Below are 19,989 nucleotides of genomic sequence, written 5' to 3'. Positions count from 1 at the left end.
ACAGCGAGACTAAAAACAGCATATAGATGGATAGATCTTGTCCTGCAACGTTGCAGAGACATGCAGGAATTTATTCTGGAAGTGAAGAAAGTTCGCCTCCGCCGACATCCTGGAAGACCAGCGGATCAGGCGGCACACAGTCCAAGACAGAGAAGCGGATTTGCGAGGAGCTTCACCCAGGTACCTTTTAGATATCTTTTTTACGTCGTCGTCTCTAAAGGATTGTGCCAGAGTTCAGAGAGGTTCGCATCCAGAAAAACATCGCAAGCAGCTGGTCTCGGGCATTTCAACGAAGCGCAACATGTTGGGGATGCACTTGCATGTATGCACAGGCTCGTCCAGTGGCAAGCTGCTCACTGTCAGGGAGCCATCTCCATGCTCGAGATCATCACCAAGAAGGTCAAGGAGTTGCAACACGTTACTGTCCCGCTGGAGGCCACTAGGGAGACGAGCATTTTCGAAGCTCTGTGAATTACTTGAGGGATGGAAGATTGAGCCATGATCAAAGCTTACCAAGGCTGGCGGCATAACCTCCTCAAAGACCTTGCTACGATCAAACGCCACGCACAGCCCTCGTTCCATATTTTCAGCCTCGTGCTTATCTGATTTTCTGCCGTTAAGAGCCCTAAAACTTCAGGTGCCACCTCCACATTTCTCCTTTCCCTTCTCACATAAACTCCAACACCCATGGCACTCGATTATGCGTTGACACCCTGGAGCCAGCTCCTCAGAGCATATAAGTCCGTGCCTGTATCCCTTTTGTGAGGTCAAGAGCGGGGTGAGGGTCAAGAGGACCTTGGTGCAGCAAGGGGCCGCAGTCGTTCTCAATTCCCACCTCACCTCTTGGCGTCCCGTATACTATCCTCTTCCATTCTCTATGGAAATCTTGGTAGCGCCCGTGGCTTCCCAGTGTTCAACGGAGACGTGGTGAGTGGTGGAGTTGCGACGGCGCTGCAAGACGGTGCAGACGTTCTCAGTGCTCAGATACGCTGACAAAAAGTTGCATTCTTGCATCCATGCATTCATGTGACACACCGCATGATTAAAACAGCATAGAGGTAGATAGGTAGATGGATAGTTCCTGCCCTTTCTGCCTCAAGTAATGCTTACCACTGGTGGAGGGTGGAAACACTAGGAGATGAACCATGTGTCTGCACCACTTAGTGGCGAAGAAAGAGCGCACATGGCTTATTTGGCTAGTTCGCCACTGTTGCCTCTTGCAGCTCCTGTACAGGAAAGTTAGTGCAAGGAAAAGGCCAATCTGTGATAGCAAACTCTAACAGAGTGGCTTTTTCCACGGCACAGACTTGTGTTTAGAAGATCTCCTGATACTAGCTTGAGCAGATCCACTGGCAGCAGCAACACTGAAGAGTGCATGCAAGGGGAGGTAGTAGGAGCATCCATGCATATGTTTAGATGGTTCCTCCTATTGCCCCTCTCTTCCTTTTCGTTAATCAAGCTGAGCTTGATCATTGGCATCAACGACAAGAGAGGAGCAATACAAGACAACAGTTTGTTTGTTATTGTCAATAACCATTAAGGTGTTGTTAAATAAAAATTCCTCTTATTCAAATTTCTCTACTCCTGTACTAATGTGGCCTCACCTTCTTATGCCAAGAATCAGTGCAAAGAGCCGATCCCCACACTCATTTTCTTGTAAGAACAAGAAAACGAGTTGCAATCCTGTGCCAAGAATCGGTCAGCTCCTCATATATGAGAATAATATTTACGTATTTAGGAATTCATGATTTTTTGGTGAGATATCTGTTGAGGGATAAATTACTTAGAATATAGTGAATCATAATCGTAAAAGGAAATGTTTAGGTATGGCTATTAACATTAAACCTTAATTACCAACAAAGTACTAGAGTTAAAAGTTAGATGAAAGAATATCCTAGAATATATAAGGATATTCTGGGTGTATTATTTCTAGTTAAATAAAAACCGCCCAATATTTAATTGGTGATGTGGCGATTAACTGATGATGTGGCATACACGTGGCAAAAACTGAGTCGACGCACAGTGGCGGGGATATTGATGATCAAGCAGCTCCACTCGTCAACCGAGCGCAACATGTCAGAGATGCCCAAGAGGACTTGCTGGTATGCATGGAGTTGAAAGATCTCTGTGCTCGAGAATTAAGAGTCGAGACGGTGAATTCCTAATCGCCATGAAAATGAAGCAATTCCTGACTGCTACACGCGCATTGGATCTTCCTGCCGCAGGATGGGCAGACTCATTTCTTGTTCTTGATCAGATTCCCATTTGGCCAAGAAAGCTCTCGTTAACGGTTGCGCTAGTGAAAAGGAGAAGAGCAAAGAGAAATTTTTATTACGGGCGGAGAATTTTACAAGGAGGATCCTTGGCTCTCAAAACAATTGATTAAAGAGATGCCAGTGATAAGCAACAACGGACTCAACATACTAGCCTTGGCACTCTGATCAGCTCTGCCGCTTTCCTTGGATTCACCTGAGCTCTCCGGTTCCCATTAACCTCCACATGGATGCCGTTTTTGATTGAGGAGTTAGTGATTGTACCAGTGCCAGTGGAGGTACTCCAGTGGCACTGGTCAAAAATGGCATCTATGTGGCGCGGCCAAAGAAACCCGAGAGGAACTGGATGAATGGGGAGCGTGGAGGGGAACTGAGACAGGAGCAGCAACAGTGCTGCAAAACAGATCTCTCCAACCTCATAGCCAAGCAGCGAGCAGGAGAATGCCATGTTCTAGCGGGGAAAAGGGCTTATATGGCCTCAGTGGGAGACCTTCCATTACTCCAGGGTGTCAACCAAATAAATAAGTGGAGGTTGTATGAGAAGGGAAGGGAAACTTGAGGAAATTAATTGGAATATGGAGGTGTCGCGAAAGCAATGCGTGAGGCTAAGGAGCGAAAACAAGTTTGAAATTTGAAGGTTCTAAGCACACGCTTTGACGTCGAACTCCTTATAAACAACTATAAATAATTGTTGTGTTTTGTGCTGGCAATGTCAACAGCTGTGCCTGCTCAGTCATCCGATCTTTTTGCTCAAAAACTTCAGTAAAATTTAATGTAATACTCTTTTGTATTGCTCTCTTTGCGATTTCCTTAATAACACCTATACTTGCTACAAACGATTCGAAAAGAATCTAGGGTTCTTGGACTTGCATCGCATTCTCCCGCCGCGAGAACAAAATCCACCCTCTACTATAAGGTTCCCAGCATTTCACTCGTTACGTGAAATTTAGGGTTCTTAACGCATGTATAACCTTGGAATTCTGCACCTCTTCCTAGTTCCTATTCGATTCATTTATCAAGCAATGAATGAACCGTAAGGTAACCAACAATAACCCATCTAAACCACAGGAAATGTTTCACACATTTTCCAATTTTGCGGCAATGTATCAAGTCACAATATCTCACAGCCCAAGCAGTTGCATAGTGGATTTTAGATTTCTGTAACACCAGGCCGAATTGGGCTCAGCGAGCCCGCTGTGGGAGCTCCATGTTAAGAATACGATTTACATGATGTGATATGCCTTGCCACGTGGGTTGAACACTTTTTCTCCCAAAAAAAAGTGTTTTGCCCTGCGATGAGAATGCCGGCGGCGATCGATCCATCCTCCGGTCAAATCCAGGTGAATCCCCTTCGATCTCCTTCCTCTCTCAAGAGGTCATCGCCATTCTCTAGACTAGGATCGACAACCCACCGGTTCAATCGCGTAGTCCTGTCCGCGACCAACAGTAGCGATCATGGATCCCTCTTCATCCCACTCCAATCCAGCCCGGAGCAGCAGCGCGCCAAGGTCACCGTCGTGGGCGTGGGCAACGTTGGGATGGCGTGCGCGCAGACCATCCTCACCCAGGAACTTGCGGAGGAGCTCGCGCTCATCGACGTCAACCCGGACAAGCTGCGCGGCGAGATGCTCGACCTCCAGCACGCCGCCGCGTTCCTTCAGCGCGCCACCATCTCCGCCTCCACCGACTACGCCGCCTCCGCCGGGTCGGACGTGTGCATCATCACCGCCGGCGCGCGGCAGCGCGAGGGCGAGACACGGCTCGACCTTACCGCGCGGAACGCCGCGCTGTACCGCAAGATAGTGCCCGAGCTTGTGCGGCACAGCCCGGGCGCCGTGCTGCTCGTGGTGTCCAACCCCGTGGACGTGCTGGCGTGGGCTACGTGGCAGCTTGCGGGCAGCGTGCTGCCGGCGACACGGGTCATTGGCAGCGGCACCAACCTTGATACCGCGCGGCTCAGGTTCCTTTTAGCCGAGCAAATGGGCGCCAACGCCCGCGACGTCCAGGCCTACGTCCTGGGCGAGCACGGGGACTCCTCGGTGCCGGTGTGGTCCACGGTGAGCGTCGCGGGGAGGATCCTCCGCGAGGAATGGGGCCCGAGCTCCTCTGCGGAGCTGGAAGAGCTACACCGCGGCGTGGTGGAGAGCGCGTACGAGGTGATCCGGCTCAAGGGCTACACTTCGTGGGCGATCGGCTACTCGACTGCCAGCATCGTAAGAAACATCCTGCGGGACCAGAGGAGGATCTGCCCGGTGTCGGTCATGGCCAAGGGGTTTCACGGGATCGAGGAGGAGGTGTTCTTGAGCCTGCCAGTCCAGCTCGGCCGGAATGGGGTGGTTAGCGTGGTCAACGCGCCGCTGTCCGAGGAGGAGGCGGCCAAGCTCCGCGGCTCCGCCAAGACGCTCTGGAACGTCCAGCAGCAGCTCAAACTACTTGATTAAAATACGGGCACTAACTTGAGACCAACATTAGAGGTAAATGCTAAGAAGTTGGTTCTTATACAAAATTGCTGGCTTCCTACAGTTCTATACAATGCAACAATCTCATAACGCAAGATATTTTGGACCAAAAACTGAGATCACTGACATCAGCAACTTCTCATCGTTGCGATCTACTCATCGGATTCGATCGATCGATCTACATTGGCCATACGCAAGTTCCTTTACATTACTCGGCTGATTGAATTGTTTCTCATACAACGAAAGAATCTCTACGAGGGCTTGATCTCTTTTGAAAGGGAAGTTTGTGTGTTCTTGGAGATGGTATATAACAATGGATTGCCAAATGGGATGGAATGGGGGTCAGATGGTTTCAGCACTCAAGAAAAAGGAGAGGCCCTTCCTTAAATCATATGTGAACTGGAGGCTGAGGAAGAGAAAGAACGCAACGCAGCAGCTTATAAATCTTATTAGGGACTTGCTTAGTGTAACATTTGATAATTCACAGAGAGTTATATGGTTAGAGAAGTTGTGTGTGCTTAGAGAAGCTGTGTCTAGACTATATGAGACACAATATGCGGCACGTCGAATCGAAAGTTCCGGAAGCTCTTGCCTGGGAGATCTACGAAGCTGGTGCTCGTTGTCTCCTTCACTGCCACAACCGTGACGCTGTGGCTCACCATAATGGGTGTCGAGAATGTTGTGTGCCCGCTCGTATTTGCTTTCCACACTGTCACTCCTGCAAGAACCGAGAAGCGAGAGATTTCTGGAAGGAGAAGTGAAGATAATTAATACCTTTGCTTCCATTGTCGCTCTTCAGTGTTATCAATGGCCTGTTCTTGACAATCCATGCCTGAAGGGGCCTGCAAGTAAGCACGATGAAACTTTAGAGAAAGTTCTCCACGTCCAAGCTTACCTGAGAAATGGCCACACCATATAGTACTTGAGCCCCGTTGGTCCCCTGTTGTGTGACGATTCATTACTGTGCTTGGGTAAGTCCTCTATCCGATGCCAAGCTATCTCCTGTAATAAAGCAATTCATCAAGTTCTTGCCGCTCAAAACTGGGCGAGACCACTTACACTAATCTCTTTCTTTGTCTGAGGAATGAAGAGCGTTTCTTCTGGAACGCCACCGACGATGAAGAGTCTCATCCGTTGCTGCCCGATGACAACTTCCAGGTGATCGTCAGTTCTGATGAGCTCTGAGACGTCGAATCCAGTTTCCTCCCAGACCTTGATAAAAGAACAAGTTAGTGAGCAAACGTCAAGTAGTTCGCAAACCTCTCTGATAGCACAGTTGTGATCCTCCTCGTCCTTGTTCTTCTTGCCTCTGGGAAAAGTCCAGCTAGCTCCCGGTTTCCATCCCTTGACCATGAGACACTGACGAGAAATAGTGAGAGGGAGAGAAACAGGAAAACAAAAAAGACTCTTAGAGCTTACTCTTTCATAAGACTCGTCCAAGATGATCGCACCAGTAACAGGCACACTCGTCTTGTAGCTTGTAAAGTTCTTGTAGATATCATCGAAGTGTGCGATGTATGGACGAAGCGCGACACATTTTTGGAACACTAGGAAGAAAATGTAAGCAAAGGGGAGAAAAAGGAGGGAGAAATCTTACTGAGAGCAGTGAACTCTCGCAATGTTAGCGATTTCAAGGAAGCATTCTGCTCCATGGTGTTGTCCTCGTAGAACCAGTGAGCTTGCTCCAGTAAGAAGAGGATCCGCTCGAAAGATTCCAGTTCCTCCTCGGGCGCATTGAGCACGAACCGGCTGTGGGAAGAAATAAATAGCATCACGGCAAGAGGATCATCACAGCACAGAACACCTCACCTGCAAAGATCATCGAGCATCTCCTGCGAAGGGAGACGCGAGGAATGCCCGCCCTGCGCCTTCCCATTTCCTCCTCCCGCTGCCATGGGTTTAGGGCGAAATAAGCAACATAAGATTCGAAGGAATCTAGGGTTCTAGGAAGCTATGGCGCATTCTCCCGCCTCGAGGAACCATGCCACCGTCTTCGAACGCCACGGTAAGATTCCCATCGCTCTTGCCGCTCTCAAGGATTGCCACACCAACGCGATGTGCTCGTGGCAATGTATTCTCGCCGCTGCCGAAGCTCGCCGCATCTTCGATGGGATCCCGCAGCGCACTGTTGTGTCGTGGAATGCCATGATTCTCGCAGATTGGAAAGCGAGCTGGCGCTCGACCTCCTCGAGCGGATGGTCGTCCCAGCTCGCGTGACTTTGCTCGCCGCGATCAAGGGCTGCACTAGCTTAGCAGAGATCGAGCAGGGGAAGATTGATAGCTCTTCCAAAATGGTGAAATGGAGTGCATGGATAGAGCACGAGCACTTCACGGCCAAGCAGTGAAGCACGGTCTATCTCAAACTCTCTGGTGACTTAGTGTGGCAGCGTGATGGACGCGATGGTGGATCTCACGGTGGTCGCCTGGAGCGCTTTGATTCTCGGGGTACGCTGATAGTGGACAGGGGGACGAGGCTGTAAATCTCTTGTCGCGAATGCAGGACCAAACTGCGTGACTTATCTCGCTGCTAAGCTTGCCTGAGCCTGGGATCAAGCGCCAGTGACGAAGCTACGTGTCTCGGCAGAGGACAGCTATCAGTTCTCAAGTAGCAAAGAACGGGTACGAGCGAGAGATCTTCGTGGCAAACGCGTTGGTGGACACATATGAGAAGCTGGGAAGCACGCGTGAAGTCTTCGAGGAAGCACGACGTGGTGTCGTGGAACTCGCTGATTCTCGGCTATGCCGAGAGCGGAGATGGAGCGATGGCTCTCGAGCTCTACAGGCGGATGGACGTGAGGAAGATCCATTTGGTGGCACTCAAAGCTTCCGTTGCTCTAGCTGCCGGAGAGACGAGCAGCGGAGTGAAAGTCGAGTCCTTGGACAGAGGCAGAGCTCTACATGGCGACATTCTTCACAGTGGAGGAAGGTAATTAATGGAACTAACTGGACCCTAGAATGCTCTAGAATATTCTACAATTTAAATTTTTAGGGTTGGAAGGGGTTTACTTGTTTTACCTAGTCTTGACCTTTCTTGTGTACTTTTCTAAGTGATAAGCTCCTAGTTGTTATGGAGGAAGCATCCTGACTAGCTGACGCAAATGACTCTAGAATCCAGTTGGAGATCACGGGCTAGACGTGTAAGATCCAACTTTCATACTTTGTCAAGTGTGTGATCGGATCCTCACGAGCGAGTTTGATTTAGGATGATCGAAGACCACTTTCTCTTCACAAATATGACAAAGGCTGGGAGACAAGATGGATTTCTCAATCAAGTGCTGCGTACTATGACTAGTCCAAATTGTCATCCGGGTTTCACAGGATTGAGCACCTTCACACTCAAAACACCAAGGCCAGAAACGTGTGTCAACGGTTCATCCAAACGTGAAGCCGAGACACGTTCTTGGGCCACGAATTCCGATCCACCCTCCCAAGATCGCTTTGAATTCTTCATTGAGTTTCAAATGGGTTTCCTTTGTCAACCTTTAGTTGCAATCTAAAACTTGCACCTTTCTGGGAAGCAGCGCGTTTCATAAAAGGACAAACCCCGCCACATCAAAATGTGTAAGTCGGCAACAAATATCTTTCATTCTACACTAAGCCCTACGTCGTAGTCGTGGGGCTCGGGCGTGGAATTACCGTGACTTTGATTGCATTGTTCTCCTTCTTCAAACAACCATTCGCATTCCTCCTCTTGCGTTTTCTACCACGCAATTGCTTTCTTTTTCCTCGCTTCAGTTTGGACCAGGTTACAAGCCGACGACGATGGCCGAGACGACTACTTTGCGCGGCCGAAAAAGTATCAAAGTCAAAGGTGGCGGACGTGGCTCCAGCTTCCTTGTTTGGTACATGGCCCTAGCGCCGGTCTCTACGGAGTCTCTCCACGCCTACACTTTTGGACCGGGGATTTGAAGCACGTCAACTTTGGGTCCCGCAAAAAGTCCTTGGCCCTCACGTTGTGCCCAATCCCCACGTTTGATTTTGTTTTCTAAAGGGTGTTAGACGTTTTGGGTGGAAAAAAAAAATCAAAATAGATTTAAGTTGAGACAGACAGCACCGACTTTCAATCGCTGACTCTAGTTCTAAATCTGGATTAAGTCGTCGTCCCTCAAATTCCAGACGGTTTTTCGGGCGAACATTAATGAATTGCCACAAGACTTTAAGTGTCCAATGTATAAGACGAGAAGAAAACGATTTGGAAGACTTTGAGTCAATCCATGTCGTCACGACACTGTCCTCTTCGTACCGTATCATTCAAGGACTTCTGTAAGATGGTGATCAACGAGGATCGCGAACATATTCGATCCTAATCGCTTTTCCCGGATTCAATACAAAACAGCACTGGTCGCAATCTCTGCTCCCTCGCAGCAAGAAGTCAAACAAGTGGACACGATCGAGTGAGGGATCGATGAACCTCCACTGGCTTCATGCAGAGATTAATAAACGCCTATGTTCAAAGTCTAAACTTGAAAAAAAATCTCCAAAGCTTACTCAACAAGAGGACAAGGGTGGAGGAAGAAAGGCAATTGGCCAAGCCAAGACCTTTGAGGAAGTTCGAAAGAACATGGGTTGCAATCTTTCGCGGAAGCAGCAGCCGCGACTTCCACACGACCGGAGTTTGAGACTTTCCCACGGCGACGATGTTAGACACGTCGGCAAAGCGGCGGGCGAAGATCCAGCCACGTGGTTCCGACGCGGTCCAGCATGGCCGCGCACGTCACCCGGGAAGTCCCCCCGCCACGTCGGTCGTCTCTCTTCCGAGCTCTTCCCAGAGAAAGTACCCGGATGGTCTCGCGGGTCGTGGTGTAGCTTGCTTGGCTCTCGTCACATTTGAAACGAAGACCATAAGCCGCAGCTCTCTGACCCTGCAAGCCTTCCAAACGTGGGGAAATGAGGAAGCTTGGAAGGAAGCAAGCCAAAGAAACTCGCTCGTTACCAGCTCAAAGGTCAAAGCTCGAGTACGCGTACAAGGCATCGAAATCGTAGCGATCGTCTCTGGCGATCCCAGCGAGGATATATATATATGTGGTTGAATCTTCACTGCAGTCCTCAGAACCAGCGATCAATAGCGATCAATCCGAGCGGAGCGAGGAGAGATATATAGAAACCTACAGTGGAGGGCGGTGATCTTTTCTCCAGTGACATCACCGCTCATCTCATTCTTTCCTGGCTCCCTTTTTATTAAAATTGCGGCGGGGTTCTCTTTTTTCTTCCCGGCTTCCTCGGCAACACGTCTTCTCCGTCTCGCGCCTTTAAAGAAGAGGGGAAAGGAAGACCTTGCGCTTCTCCCAAGTGGCAATTCGCTGGCTAGAAGCGCTGAGCTCTCCGCTGTCCTTGCTTAACGGTGTATGTATTGTCTTCCGTGTACTGCAAGACGAGCACGTGAATATATAGGATAAAGGAGTAGATTGCGAGGCTTTGATATCGTCTTTAGAAGAGAAATGCTTCCGGCGGTGGATCACGAGCAATCCAAGCACCAGCAAATGGGATCTCTCAAGAACATCGATCTGTCGGTGAAGCTGGAAGAGCAAGACGAGGAGGAGGATGAGAGCACTGACAAGGAAGAGAGCGTGGCGGTACCTTTGGAGAAGGAGGAGACCACTGCAACCACGATCACGACTTCTGGGAACCACGAGCACGTCAAGGTAGCGAGAGAGCAAGAGTGTGACAGTCCTCACCAGAAGAGGGGGGTGGACGTTGCCGGGAGCCTGTTCCAGAGCTGGATCGATCGCATGAAGCACACGGAGTTGAAGCCCAGCATCCAGAAGTTGAGAAGGAGTGCCGATGATGGCCGGGTCTCGGCTCAGTGGCTCCTCAAGGTGCGTTTTTTTCGATCTCGATCCATTCTAGTTTTGCCTGTTCTGAGCTCGTTTCTTCTCTTGCAGAGCAAGAAAGTTGTGAGTGACAAGTCAACCGTCGAGGACACTTCTCCCGCATCATCCCCAAAGAATTCCTCCACTCACAGTGACAGGGATCATCTCGAGGTCCTCAAGGAGCAGCTCAAGTTGCGAAACGATGAGAACGAGCAGCTCAAGTTGATGCTGAATCACGTCACTGCGGAGTACCAAAGCCTCCAGGTGCAGACCATGGCGCTTCTCCAGCAACAGGTATGACAGATCTTTCTCCCAAAAAGTTATTTTTTGTTTGTTTATCTCATCTCGATCGTACTGGCAGGATGCAAAGCCCGAATTGACTGGGAAAAGGAAAGCCTCCGAGATGCTCGATGAGCAGGATAAGAAGGATGGAGTGACCGGGCTGCATCCAAATTCTCCTCCCCGGCACAATTCCCCGGCCTCCAAATCGGAAGAGAAAGAGTCTGCCGAGCGAGTGGATTGGCCCCCGAGCAAAGTTCTCAAGACCCTCCATGAGAACTCAAGCACGACCACCGCTGCCGGCAATAACACAGTGACGGATCCCATGGTCCGCAAAGCTCGAGTCTCAGTTCGAACGCGGTCAGAGAATCCCACTGTAAGTCACAAAACTTCCACGATTCACGTTTGTAGCGAAGTCTAACCCGCCTTTACACAGATGAACGATGGCTGCCAATGGAGGAAATACGGCCAGAAGATGGCCAAAGGAAATCCATGCCCGCGCGCTTACTACCGCTGCACCATGTCACCCGGCTGTCCAGTTCGAAAACAGGTACGTCTAGAAAGCTAAAGTCGAGAAGAAGAAAAAATCTCACCTTGCGTGTAACTTTGACAACTTCCAGGTCCAGAGGTGTGCGGAAGACACATCCATACTCGTCACTACGTACGAAGGAACTCACAACCATCCTCTCCCACCGGCGGCCGCGGCGCTGGCCTCGACAACCTCGGCGGCGGCAAGCATGCTCCTCTCGGGCTCCACCATGAGCGACCCCCACGGCTTCAACGCTGCCGCGGCCGCCGCGAGCTACATGGCCGGCCACCTGGGACCAACAATCTCCGCCTCCACGCCCTTCCCAACCATCACGCTCGACATGACCAACAATCCCAACCCCGCTACTCAGCTCAGCCTCCGTCTCGGGGGAGGCACTGCCGCCAGCAACGCCGCCTCCACCCCGCTCCTGTCACTCCCAGGAGCCATGCTCCAAGCACCGTTCTTCCTCGGCCAGCAGTTCGGAGGGCTGGAGCAGCAACAGCATCACCAGCAGCAACGCTTTCCCGGGAGCCAAAACGTGGACACTTCAGTCAGTGCCGCCACTGCAGCGTTGACGTCCGATCCAAACTTCACCGCTGCTCTCGCCGCAGCCATAACTTCCATCCTCACTGGAAAGCAAGGCCAGCAGCAGCCTCATCAGCCACCATTTTCGCAGATGACTTTGTCAGCTCCACTCTCACTTTCCACATCGTCGGAGCAGCAACAGCAGCAGTATCATCACCACCAGCAGCAGCAGCAGCAGCAGCAACAGCACCAACAGCAGCACCACTACAGGGCCCCAACATTCGCTGGCACCGATTTATCTTTGCAGCTCAGCACTACGCCCAGCGAGCCAGTCAAACCCATTGTCCTGTAGAGAGCCACCCTGCAAACAGCGAAGTCAATATAAGCATGAACGTTAGCTCAACGAAACGAAGCGAAACGAGTAAAAAGGAAGAAAAAAACAACCATTTTTTAAGGCTTTGACACGGGTCCCCAGAGAGAAGGCAGCCTCTCTCGTTCGACCAAAAGGCACAAAAGCACACGCACACCCTGGAAGAGATAAGAAGCTGGCAATGAATAAATAGAATTTTTTCCAGGTCGTCAAAGCATACAAATAGTAGCCGACCCAAACTCCCCTACTTTGGAAAAAAACGTTCCCCACTGGTTACAACAGAGTTGCAAGGAAAAACGAACGAACTATAGAGTAAAATGACTTTTAAGGAGGTACAAAACCAGTGGTCCTCGGCTTCGTGCTTGCGTTGGAGCGCTTCTACTTGGGCCCGATGTCCTTGAGGGCGCAAATCTGCTCCTCCCCGAGAGCGGACATGACTGTCACAACGAGATCCTTGCCGTCATGGAAGCCAGAAGAAATCTGCGGTGGCAAAGCCCTTTAGATACACACACGAAAGTGTTCTTTCGCAAAAGTGATTCGTGACGCTCACCTGGGCGTTGAGCTGATCATCAGTTGGAAGGCGGAGGTCGTCCTTGGTGTCACCATTCTCGGTGAGGAGACTCACCTGGATCACACAATGACGAAAAGATAAGAAAAAGGCAAGGCATGAATCATAAAAGTGGGAGCTTTGGTCATACAAATCCGTCTTCCGAGATGTCAATCAGCTGGTAGTCGGTGCGAGTGACTTCCGGAACCTGGGAAAGCAGAGGAGAGACCGCGAGGATCAAAATGCGTTGAAAAGGGAGCAAAAGAACTAGAGAAACTCACATCGCAATTGTGGGAAGATGGGACAATATCCTCGAGCTTTTTCCCGGTGAAGATATCGATGCCCACGAAATGGCACTTCGCATGGCCGTGCTTGCCAGTCTTGGAAGTAGACACCTCAACAACCTGCGAGTAGCCGGGCATTAGCGAGAAATTAAATGCGGCCGCGCGTAAGCAAAACAAAATATCCAGCCGAGCTGATCACGCTCCAGAGCCCTAGGCGGCGGATCGAGATCTGGCGAGCGGCGGATCGGAGGAGTTACCTTGCAGGGGCGCTGCTTGATCACGATGTAGGCGTTCTTGCGGATCGTCCCGGCCTGCTGGGGATAGGTCTTGGAGGCGCCGGCGTCCGCCTTGTTGTCGAAGTGATGCTCCTCGTCCGACATCGCCGCTGCCCTGCAATTGCCGCACGGACCCTAACTCTAGGGTTTCACAGAAAAGGAGAGAAGAAAACCAAACACGTCACACGAGCCCTTAACAAATGTGGGCCGCCCGATGCCCGCCCGATGCCCGGACGGGCGGCGACGATTCTGCACAGCCGGAGCCCTCGGATTGCTGGATCTAACGGCTGCCCCTACAGTATGCCACGTGGACAACTATAACCTTCATTAGATTAGTGTAACACGATTGCACTTTGCTTAACTTTATATCCCGGGCTGGTGGTATTTTCTAGAAGAGAAAAACCTCTTTGGTTTTGTTTGGGACAAACTCGACGAGCAAGAATTGGTTCACAGACGTTCCAAGATCTCTGTAGCAAACTAAACGACGCGAATTCCAGACTTGAAAAGATAAATCTTTCACTCTCTCTCTCTCTTTCTCTCTCCATCTATCGAGCAAGCACGAAGTGGAACTCCTCTCGAGTATGGAGGAGGTCGATCGAATTTTGCTGGTGTTCTTCCTGATAGTTTTCCCAGTAGCAGTAGCAGCAGTGGCGGGCGATCCTTGTTCAGCTCTCAAGAACTTTGAGGTATGCCACGGTCTGGACGAGCGAGTAACCATCGCTTGGACACTCCACGGGGACGATGATCCATCGAGGAAAAGCGTGCTCGAGGTGGCGGTAACCGGGGCCCTTCCAGCTCGGACTGGCTGGCTGGGCTGGGGGATAAATCCCCACTCGTTGGAGATGTCCGGTACCAGCGCTCTCATCGCCTTCCAGAGCTCGCAAGGAGCACAGCTCCACAGCTACTCGGTCTCCAGGCAAGTCAAGGACGACGATATCTCTCTCAGCCCCCAAGAACAGACCGAAGTTCCATTCCAGAACCAGTCCGTGACCATGGAAGGAACCGTCGTCACCATCTTTGCAACCATCCCTCTGACCAACAGCAGCAGCACCACGATGAACCACGTCTGGAACTTTGGCGACCAGGTTCTCGGCGATTCTCCGCAGTCCCACGACTTCAAAAAGGCCAACTTGGTGTCGCTCAGGAGGATCGATATGTCGAAGAAGGACTCCGTGGCCCAGCCCCTGGTTTCCAAGCTCACTCCGAGGCAGAGGCTCAAGAACACCCATGCGCTGCTGAGTGGAGCTGCCTGGGGGATCGCCATCCCGGTCGGAGTGATGGCAGCTCGGTATCTTCGCCCGTTCACGTCACCTAGCGGAGCTTGGTTCTATCTCCACCTGATGATCCAGATCCCGGCCTACGGAGTCGGGGTGGCTGGCTGGGTTCTCGGACTAAAGCTCGAATCGGGGTCCGGGAACGTCTACGAAACGCACCGGAACATCGGATACGCCATCTTTGCCGGAGGAACGCTGCAAGTCATAGCTTTGCTGGTGAGGCCCAAGCCATACGAAAAGATCCGCTTCTTGTGGAACATATACCACCAATCGATCGGCTATACGACGCTTGTGCTCGGTGTGGTGAACGTTTTCATCGGCCTCAGCATCCTCGAGCCGGCAGCGAAATTTAAGACGGCTTTCATCGCAGTGGTGATTTCTCTGGGAGCTGTGAGCCTGGTAATGGAGGTTGTGACCTGGATCATATACTTTCAACGTAAGTACCTCGTGAGAAGAGCTGCTGCTGAACGGAGAGCGAGAGCGAAGGCAGCTCAAGCGAGCAATGCGCGAGCAAGGACGAGAAGGTTTTGGAGATTTTGAGACTGCCAAGAAGGAAAATACAAAAAAACTCATTATGTTGATTGTGAGATGTCTGTCATACCTGAATGCAGTTCGGTCATCCTAGTGATGCACTAAAGTTGAGAAGAAATTAGTATCCAGATTCAAGTGGAGACTAAAAACTGAAGAAAGTCACGAGTACTCCCTCACAAAAGATAGAATGACGCAGCAGCAGAGCTCAGAAAACGACCATCTTTTTTCCACCTCGACTGAGGAGCAGTAGCGGCAGCAACAAAAATCTGGACAGATTCCATTGAGAGCGACCAACACTTCGATTCAAAACCTTACCCGACCGCTCTGGGCTGCAGCGGACACGATTACATGCTTGCTTCCTGCCAAGTACTCGTACAGATAGTATACTCTGCAGTGGCACCAGTCAGTGTTACAAAAAAATAAAAAAATATCCACGATGGAATACAAAACCTTTGAGCTTCGGAGGTCACGGACGAGGCGGCAGTGAGCCTTGCACCGACTGTAAACAAACAAAAGAAATGACAAACGATCAACAAAGCGGAGAAACAAACAGAGAAACTTGCAGTGACCGACCAGGAAGAAATAGCTTCGCAATGTCGTCAACTTTCCCAAGGTCCGTGATGCTCTTAGCCTACACCAAAAGGAACTATTGCTATCACACCTTAGCAGCAGTGGTAACACAAAACCCCAGTATTCGTTACCTCGAAAAATGTAGCCTTGAGCTGCGAAGCCCGACGAATTACCACGCTCACAAACTCTTCCCTGATTGAGAACCAAACAGGAATGAAAAGAAAAACTAAAAACGAAAGATTTCCAAGAAAGAAGTAGTGAACAAACCCGTCACGAGAAGCAAAACGCGCTGCAAAAACCTTGGGCTTTGCACGATTGCCATACAAAGGAACTTCTCCTATAGGAAACTCCTGCCATTCTCGTAGCAGCATAGCAGCATGTTAGAACTAGAATTCTTTTTCCAGCAAACTCCAAACTTACATCGGGTTCCAGAGTATCTTCGAAACCTGGAGGAATTTTCACGCCAAATCCATCCCCTTGGTACTCGTCCCAAGAATTTGGATCATTCTTCTCTGTCAAACCAGTAGAATTTTCATTGTTTCCTCGTTTTTTTCCTTCTAGAATGCCAGAAGAAAGGCTAGCTACTCTACTTACTTGGGATGTTTAGCTCCTCTTGCTCCAACGCAGCTGCTGGCATTGGCATTTGCATCCAGAGACTCGGCAACAACACGAGCTGGACTCCAAATCCTCGGCGTGAAAGTCTCACGGATTGCGCGGCGTGATGAGGAGAATGCACAGACATCGGACACACACAGGGATCCCGCTTCGTGTCCCGGCAGAGAAATCCGCTGGGCGTGAGAGCGATGATAGTGCCCATTCTCGCATAAACCCTAAATTTGTTTATCCACTTCTTTAGGTAGCCGGATGTCGATGAGGCGCGGTGGCTCGGCCGTGCGGCCGGTCGGCACCGATGGATCGGATTTCTCCTATCGCATGACCGTGGACGACAGTAAGTAGCAGCAGCGAGCGCTGGATCTCTTTCTTGCTTCGATCTCATGGCGCAATCTCATCGATCGATCGATTTTTCACTGTAGAGTACCGGAGAGCTGCGCATGCTCGTATGCATTTGCGGAGATTTGTGGCCATCCAGGTGAAAAAGAAGCTCCATTGTTCTTTCTCGAGAGAGATTTCTCTGGTTTCTTCTAATGTATTTTTTCGTTGATCCAGACAGCGTTTGTGTTGTTCAAGGCTCTATGGTCGACTCTCATGACTCTCAATGGCGAGCCGCTTGAAATGACCACCGTGTGTGCGTGTATCTTTGGGGGAGCTTCTGTCCTCGTTGGAACGCTCGGTAAGAACTTCTCTTCGGACTTCTTTCTCTCTCTCTCTCTCTCTCTTTTCTTGTTTTGATCGTGGTTGCTTTGGTAGCTCTGAAAACTGGTGCTTCGCCCCATTTGCTCAAGCTCTACTTGCTCCTCACGGGGACTTCCATCTCGCTCTCGCTGCTCCCGATCATCTCTGGCCGTTTCTTCGCAGAGGTTTGGATTTCATTAGATTTGCCTAATACCAAGCTCGACGTGAAAAATCCTTCTTGTCTGCTAGCAGTGGTCGGACGAGTGGCAGAAGAGCAGCAAGGAAAACAGGAACAAAGTCATCCTCGTTAGCCTCGAAGCCGTCCAAGAAGCCATTGGTCTGTTTGTTTATTCTTTCGCCCCTGTCGTTCCTCCGTATCGACTGACTGAAAAAATCTTTCTTTCCTGTGTTTCAGGGATTTTGGTCCAGCTTCTGTCCGTCTCGAAAGCGCTCTCGTTATCCAACAGCATTGCTCGCAAGAAATAAGAAGTAAAGTTCCTTTCTTTCCTCAACCATATCCGGCTCCATGTCAGCTATTCTTAGAGCAGCGACGGCGATGGCTCCACACAGTTAGGGTTCTTCTCTTGCTGCTCGCCAGCGCCATGCCGCTCCGCCGCAACAGGTCCGACGAGAAAGACGTCCTCGACAACGTCCATGACAACATCCACATCGACCCGCTCGCGCAGGACTTCATCGACACGGTGGAGTTCCAGCGCCTGCGCGATGTGAAGCAGCTGGGCCTGTGCAACCTCGTCTACCCCGGCGCGACCCACTCGCGGCTCGAGCACTCGCTCGGCGTCTACAACTTCGCGCGCGCCACCGTCTTCAACCTGGACAGCTGCTGGCCCGAGCTGGAGCTGGAGCAGTCGGACCTCACGTCCGTGGGGCTGGCGGGTCTTCTCCACGACGTCGGCCACGGCCCCTTCAGCCACGTCTTCGAGAACGAGTTCCTGCCCAGGATCGGCGCCGGCCTGCTCAAGTGGCACCACGAGGCCATGTCCGGAAAGATGGTGGACTTCATCGTGGACAGGAACTACATCGACGTGGACGCCGGGGTGCTCAAGCGCGTCAAGGACATGATCCTGTGCAGCTCGGAGCGCGGCGCGCCGCAGGGCGACAAGGCCTTCCTCTACGACATCGTCGCCAACGGGCGCAACGGCATCGACGTGGACAAGTTCGACTATATCCTCCGCGACACCCGCGCCTGCGGCCTGGAGCCCGGGACGTTCAAGGTTTGCCGGCTCATGGACAGCATGCGGGTGATCGACAACGAGATTTGCTTCCGCTCCAACGTCGCCGCCACCATCTGCGAGCTGTTTGTGACGAGGGGGAACCTCTTCCGGGAGGTTTACACGCATCCCAAGGTGAAGGCCATGGAGCTGATGCTGGCGGACGCGCTGGTGATGGCGGACGGCTTCCTGGGCATCTCCGGGATGGTGGACGACCCGGCCAGCTTCTGGAAGCTGGACGACTCGTTACTCAAGGCGATCGAGACGTCGGACGAGCCGGAGCTGGAGGCGTCGAGGAAGCTGGTGTGGAGGATGCGGCGGCGGGGGCGAGAGCTGTACCAGTTTTGCGACAGCCTCAAGGTCCCGGCGGAGCACGCCGAGAGGTTTAGTGCTGTGACGGCCGAGGACATCCTCTGCTACGCCAAGGGTGGCGTTCTCCAGAGGGACGACATCGTGGTGAGCAACGTCAAGATTGACGATGCTTGCGGGAAGAGCGATCTCCTGGAGGGCGTGCACTTCTTCAAAGGCTATGGCAGCACGGAGAAGCTGGAGCTCAAGGCAGAGGAGGTGGGGAGGAGTTATGCTGGGCACGACGTGCCGCAGAGGATCGTCCGGGTGTACGTGAAGAAGTATGAGCATCTGGAGGCGGCGTGCGATGCGTTCCAGGCGTTCCAGCGCGAGAGGTATAACGTCCAGAGCCAGATGCTCAGGACGCCTGATAGCAAGAGGAAGAGGAAGACGAGGAGAGTAAGCTAAAACCGAAGTGGTACTCAAACATTTTTCTCATTCTTTTTTCCTATTACTTTGAAAGGTTGGACCAAACTAGAAAAATAAGATAAAATAATTTTTAAGCATATTCTATGGTTCAAATTTTTAATTATAGCATTATCCATAACCTATTTTAAATCTAAAATGTTTTCATATTGGCTAAATCACACCACATCAAGCATGTGTTGTCAATCCTATTGTTGAATGCAAGTGCCCAAGACATTAGTGGAATGATTGATTTACAGGTTCTTTGATGATATGTCCCCATTTTTCTGCAAAGCAGTTTGTTGAGTCTCAAGAGTGTGTAGAAAAAGCTGGAAAGTGGACTCCCTTTCCCATTCTAGTGAGGAACTTGCTAAACTAAAACCTTTCACCCAGCTATTCATTCATGTAAGATTGTCGCTACGTGATAGGGGCTGGATGCCTACTATGTTAGACACCTTTGTAGCAAAGGTGGCAAATGCGAAGCTTTTAGAAAGGAGTTTATCAATGTATGATACTTGCAAAAGAATCATTAAGAGACACAATGAGTTCATTAGAGATTCTTGAAAGCACACAGCAAAAAAATGTTTAACATTGTGCAAGGGCTAGAGAGGTCATTAAGTCGACAGGTTTATACCCACTTGAGCTCTATCAACTCAAAGTGTGTTTGGACCTATTTCACCGGCCAAAAGTTGTCACAGTAACTGTTGCAAAAGAAGAACAGTTAAAAAAATGAGAGTGACAAAATTTTGGAAAGCCCCTTTTTATCTCTAGAATCCTGCGAGATTATAGACAAGGCAAAGCTTGGATAGATCACCTTTCAGCCTGCTCCTATCATCATCCACAACTCCAAAAGGAATGGACCTGCGTTGCTCCCATACTCAGGATAGACACAAGAATGACTAGCGTGCCATGGCTCACTTCCTGCCACAGCCATGCCCATTGATCAAAGCATGCTATATATCTTCTTTTCCACTTCCACACATAAGTT

The 19,989-nt window shown here is 50.7% G+C and overlaps 8 protein-coding genes across 10 annotated transcripts; 5 read left to right on the top strand and 3 right to left on the bottom strand.

The window, feature by feature from the left end:
* Positions 1-3,545: 3,545 nt before the first annotated feature.
* On the top strand, positions 3,546-5,068 carry LOC9653965 (L-lactate dehydrogenase B). The gene is made up of 2 exons (XM_002964524.2): positions 3,546-4,747; positions 4,797-5,068. Exon 1 carries the CDS (start codon positions 3,569-3,571, stop codon positions 4,712-4,714), a length of 1,146 nt encoding a protein of 381 aa, XP_002964570.2. The 5' UTR covers positions 3,546-3,568; the 3' UTR covers positions 4,715-4,747; positions 4,797-5,068.
* Positions 5,069-5,152: 84 nt separating this feature from the next.
* On the bottom strand, positions 5,153-6,674 carry LOC9654734 (mRNA-decapping enzyme subunit 2). 2 transcript variants are annotated; one of them, XM_002964135.2, is made up of 8 exons: positions 6,542-6,674; positions 6,330-6,481; positions 6,152-6,279; positions 5,993-6,091; positions 5,792-5,944; positions 5,628-5,734; positions 5,507-5,574; positions 5,153-5,450 (listed from the first exon to the last, which is right to left on the bottom strand). In XM_002964135.2, exons 1-8 carry the CDS (start codon positions 6,625-6,627, stop codon positions 5,266-5,268), a joined length of 978 nt encoding a protein of 325 aa, XP_002964181.1. In that variant the 5' UTR covers positions 6,628-6,674; the 3' UTR covers positions 5,153-5,265. The 2 variants fall into 2 exon arrangements, with proteins under 2 accessions (XP_002964181.1, XP_024525069.1); XM_024669301.1 differs by having other exon boundaries at positions 5,792-6,091.
* A 3,110-nt stretch (positions 6,675-9,784) lies between these two features.
* Positions 9,785-12,506, top strand: LOC9653964 (WRKY transcription factor 42). Its single transcript, XM_002964523.2, has 5 exons — positions 9,785-10,548; positions 10,615-10,836; positions 10,904-11,197; positions 11,258-11,371; positions 11,442-12,506. Exons 1-5 carry the CDS (start codon positions 10,171-10,173, stop codon positions 12,225-12,227), a joined length of 1,794 nt encoding a protein of 597 aa, XP_002964569.2. The 5' UTR covers positions 9,785-10,170; the 3' UTR covers positions 12,228-12,506.
* On the bottom strand, positions 12,414-13,526 carry LOC9654733 (eukaryotic translation initiation factor 5A-2). Its single transcript, XM_002964134.2, has 5 exons — positions 13,334-13,526; positions 13,074-13,196; positions 12,944-13,000; positions 12,796-12,870; positions 12,414-12,725 (listed from the first exon to the last, which is right to left on the bottom strand). The coding sequence occupies exons 1-5, from the start codon at positions 13,454-13,456 to the stop codon at positions 12,624-12,626; spliced, it is 480 nt and encodes a 159-aa protein (XP_002964180.1). The 5' UTR covers positions 13,457-13,526; the 3' UTR covers positions 12,414-12,623.
* Positions 13,527-13,708: 182 nt separating this feature from the next.
* On the top strand, positions 13,709-15,165 carry LOC9653963 (cytochrome b561 and DOMON domain-containing protein At4g12980). Its single transcript, XM_002964522.2, has one exon. It carries the CDS (start codon positions 13,933-13,935, stop codon positions 15,163-15,165), a length of 1,233 nt encoding a protein of 410 aa, XP_002964568.2. The 5' UTR covers positions 13,709-13,932.
* A 98-nt stretch (positions 15,166-15,263) lies between these two features.
* LOC9654732 lies at positions 15,264-16,543 on the bottom strand. The gene is made up of 8 exons (XM_002964133.2): positions 16,321-16,543; positions 16,147-16,238; positions 15,994-16,076; positions 15,858-15,918; positions 15,730-15,787; positions 15,607-15,655; positions 15,472-15,544; positions 15,264-15,422 (listed from the first exon to the last, which is right to left on the bottom strand). Exons 1-8 carry the CDS (start codon positions 16,541-16,543, stop codon positions 15,330-15,332), a joined length of 732 nt encoding a protein of 243 aa, XP_002964179.1. The 3' UTR covers positions 15,264-15,329.
* A 39-nt stretch (positions 16,544-16,582) lies between these two features.
* Positions 16,583-17,534, top strand: LOC112344479. Its single transcript, XM_024669355.1, has 6 exons — positions 16,583-16,675; positions 16,761-16,816; positions 16,894-17,017; positions 17,095-17,204; positions 17,272-17,356; positions 17,435-17,534. The coding sequence occupies exons 1-6, from the start codon at positions 16,591-16,593 to the stop codon at positions 17,503-17,505; spliced, it is 531 nt and encodes a 176-aa protein (XP_024525123.1). The 5' UTR covers positions 16,583-16,590; the 3' UTR covers positions 17,506-17,534.
* Positions 17,535-17,586: 52 nt separating this feature from the next.
* Positions 17,587-19,102, top strand: LOC9653962 (deoxynucleoside triphosphate triphosphohydrolase SAMHD1 homolog). 2 transcript variants are annotated; one of them, XM_024669354.1, is made up of 2 exons: positions 17,587-18,812; positions 18,977-19,102. In XM_024669354.1, exons 1-2 carry the CDS (start codon positions 17,622-17,624, stop codon positions 19,085-19,087), a joined length of 1,302 nt encoding a protein of 433 aa, XP_024525122.1. In that variant the 5' UTR covers positions 17,587-17,621; the 3' UTR covers positions 19,088-19,102. The 2 variants fall into 2 exon arrangements, with proteins under 2 accessions (XP_024525122.1, XP_002964567.1); XM_002964521.2 differs by having other exon boundaries at positions 17,587-19,058.
* Positions 19,103-19,989: the final 887 nt, after the last annotated feature.

This window comes from Selaginella moellendorffii, unplaced genomic scaffold (assembly GCF_000143415.4).
Source record: "Selaginella moellendorffii unplaced genomic scaffold, v1.0 SELMOscaffold_4, whole genome shotgun sequence".
In the NCBI taxonomy this organism is placed as follows: domain Eukaryota; kingdom Viridiplantae; phylum Streptophyta; class Lycopodiopsida; order Selaginellales; family Selaginellaceae; genus Selaginella; species Selaginella moellendorffii.
This window is presented reverse-complemented; position numbering and strand designations above follow the sequence as displayed.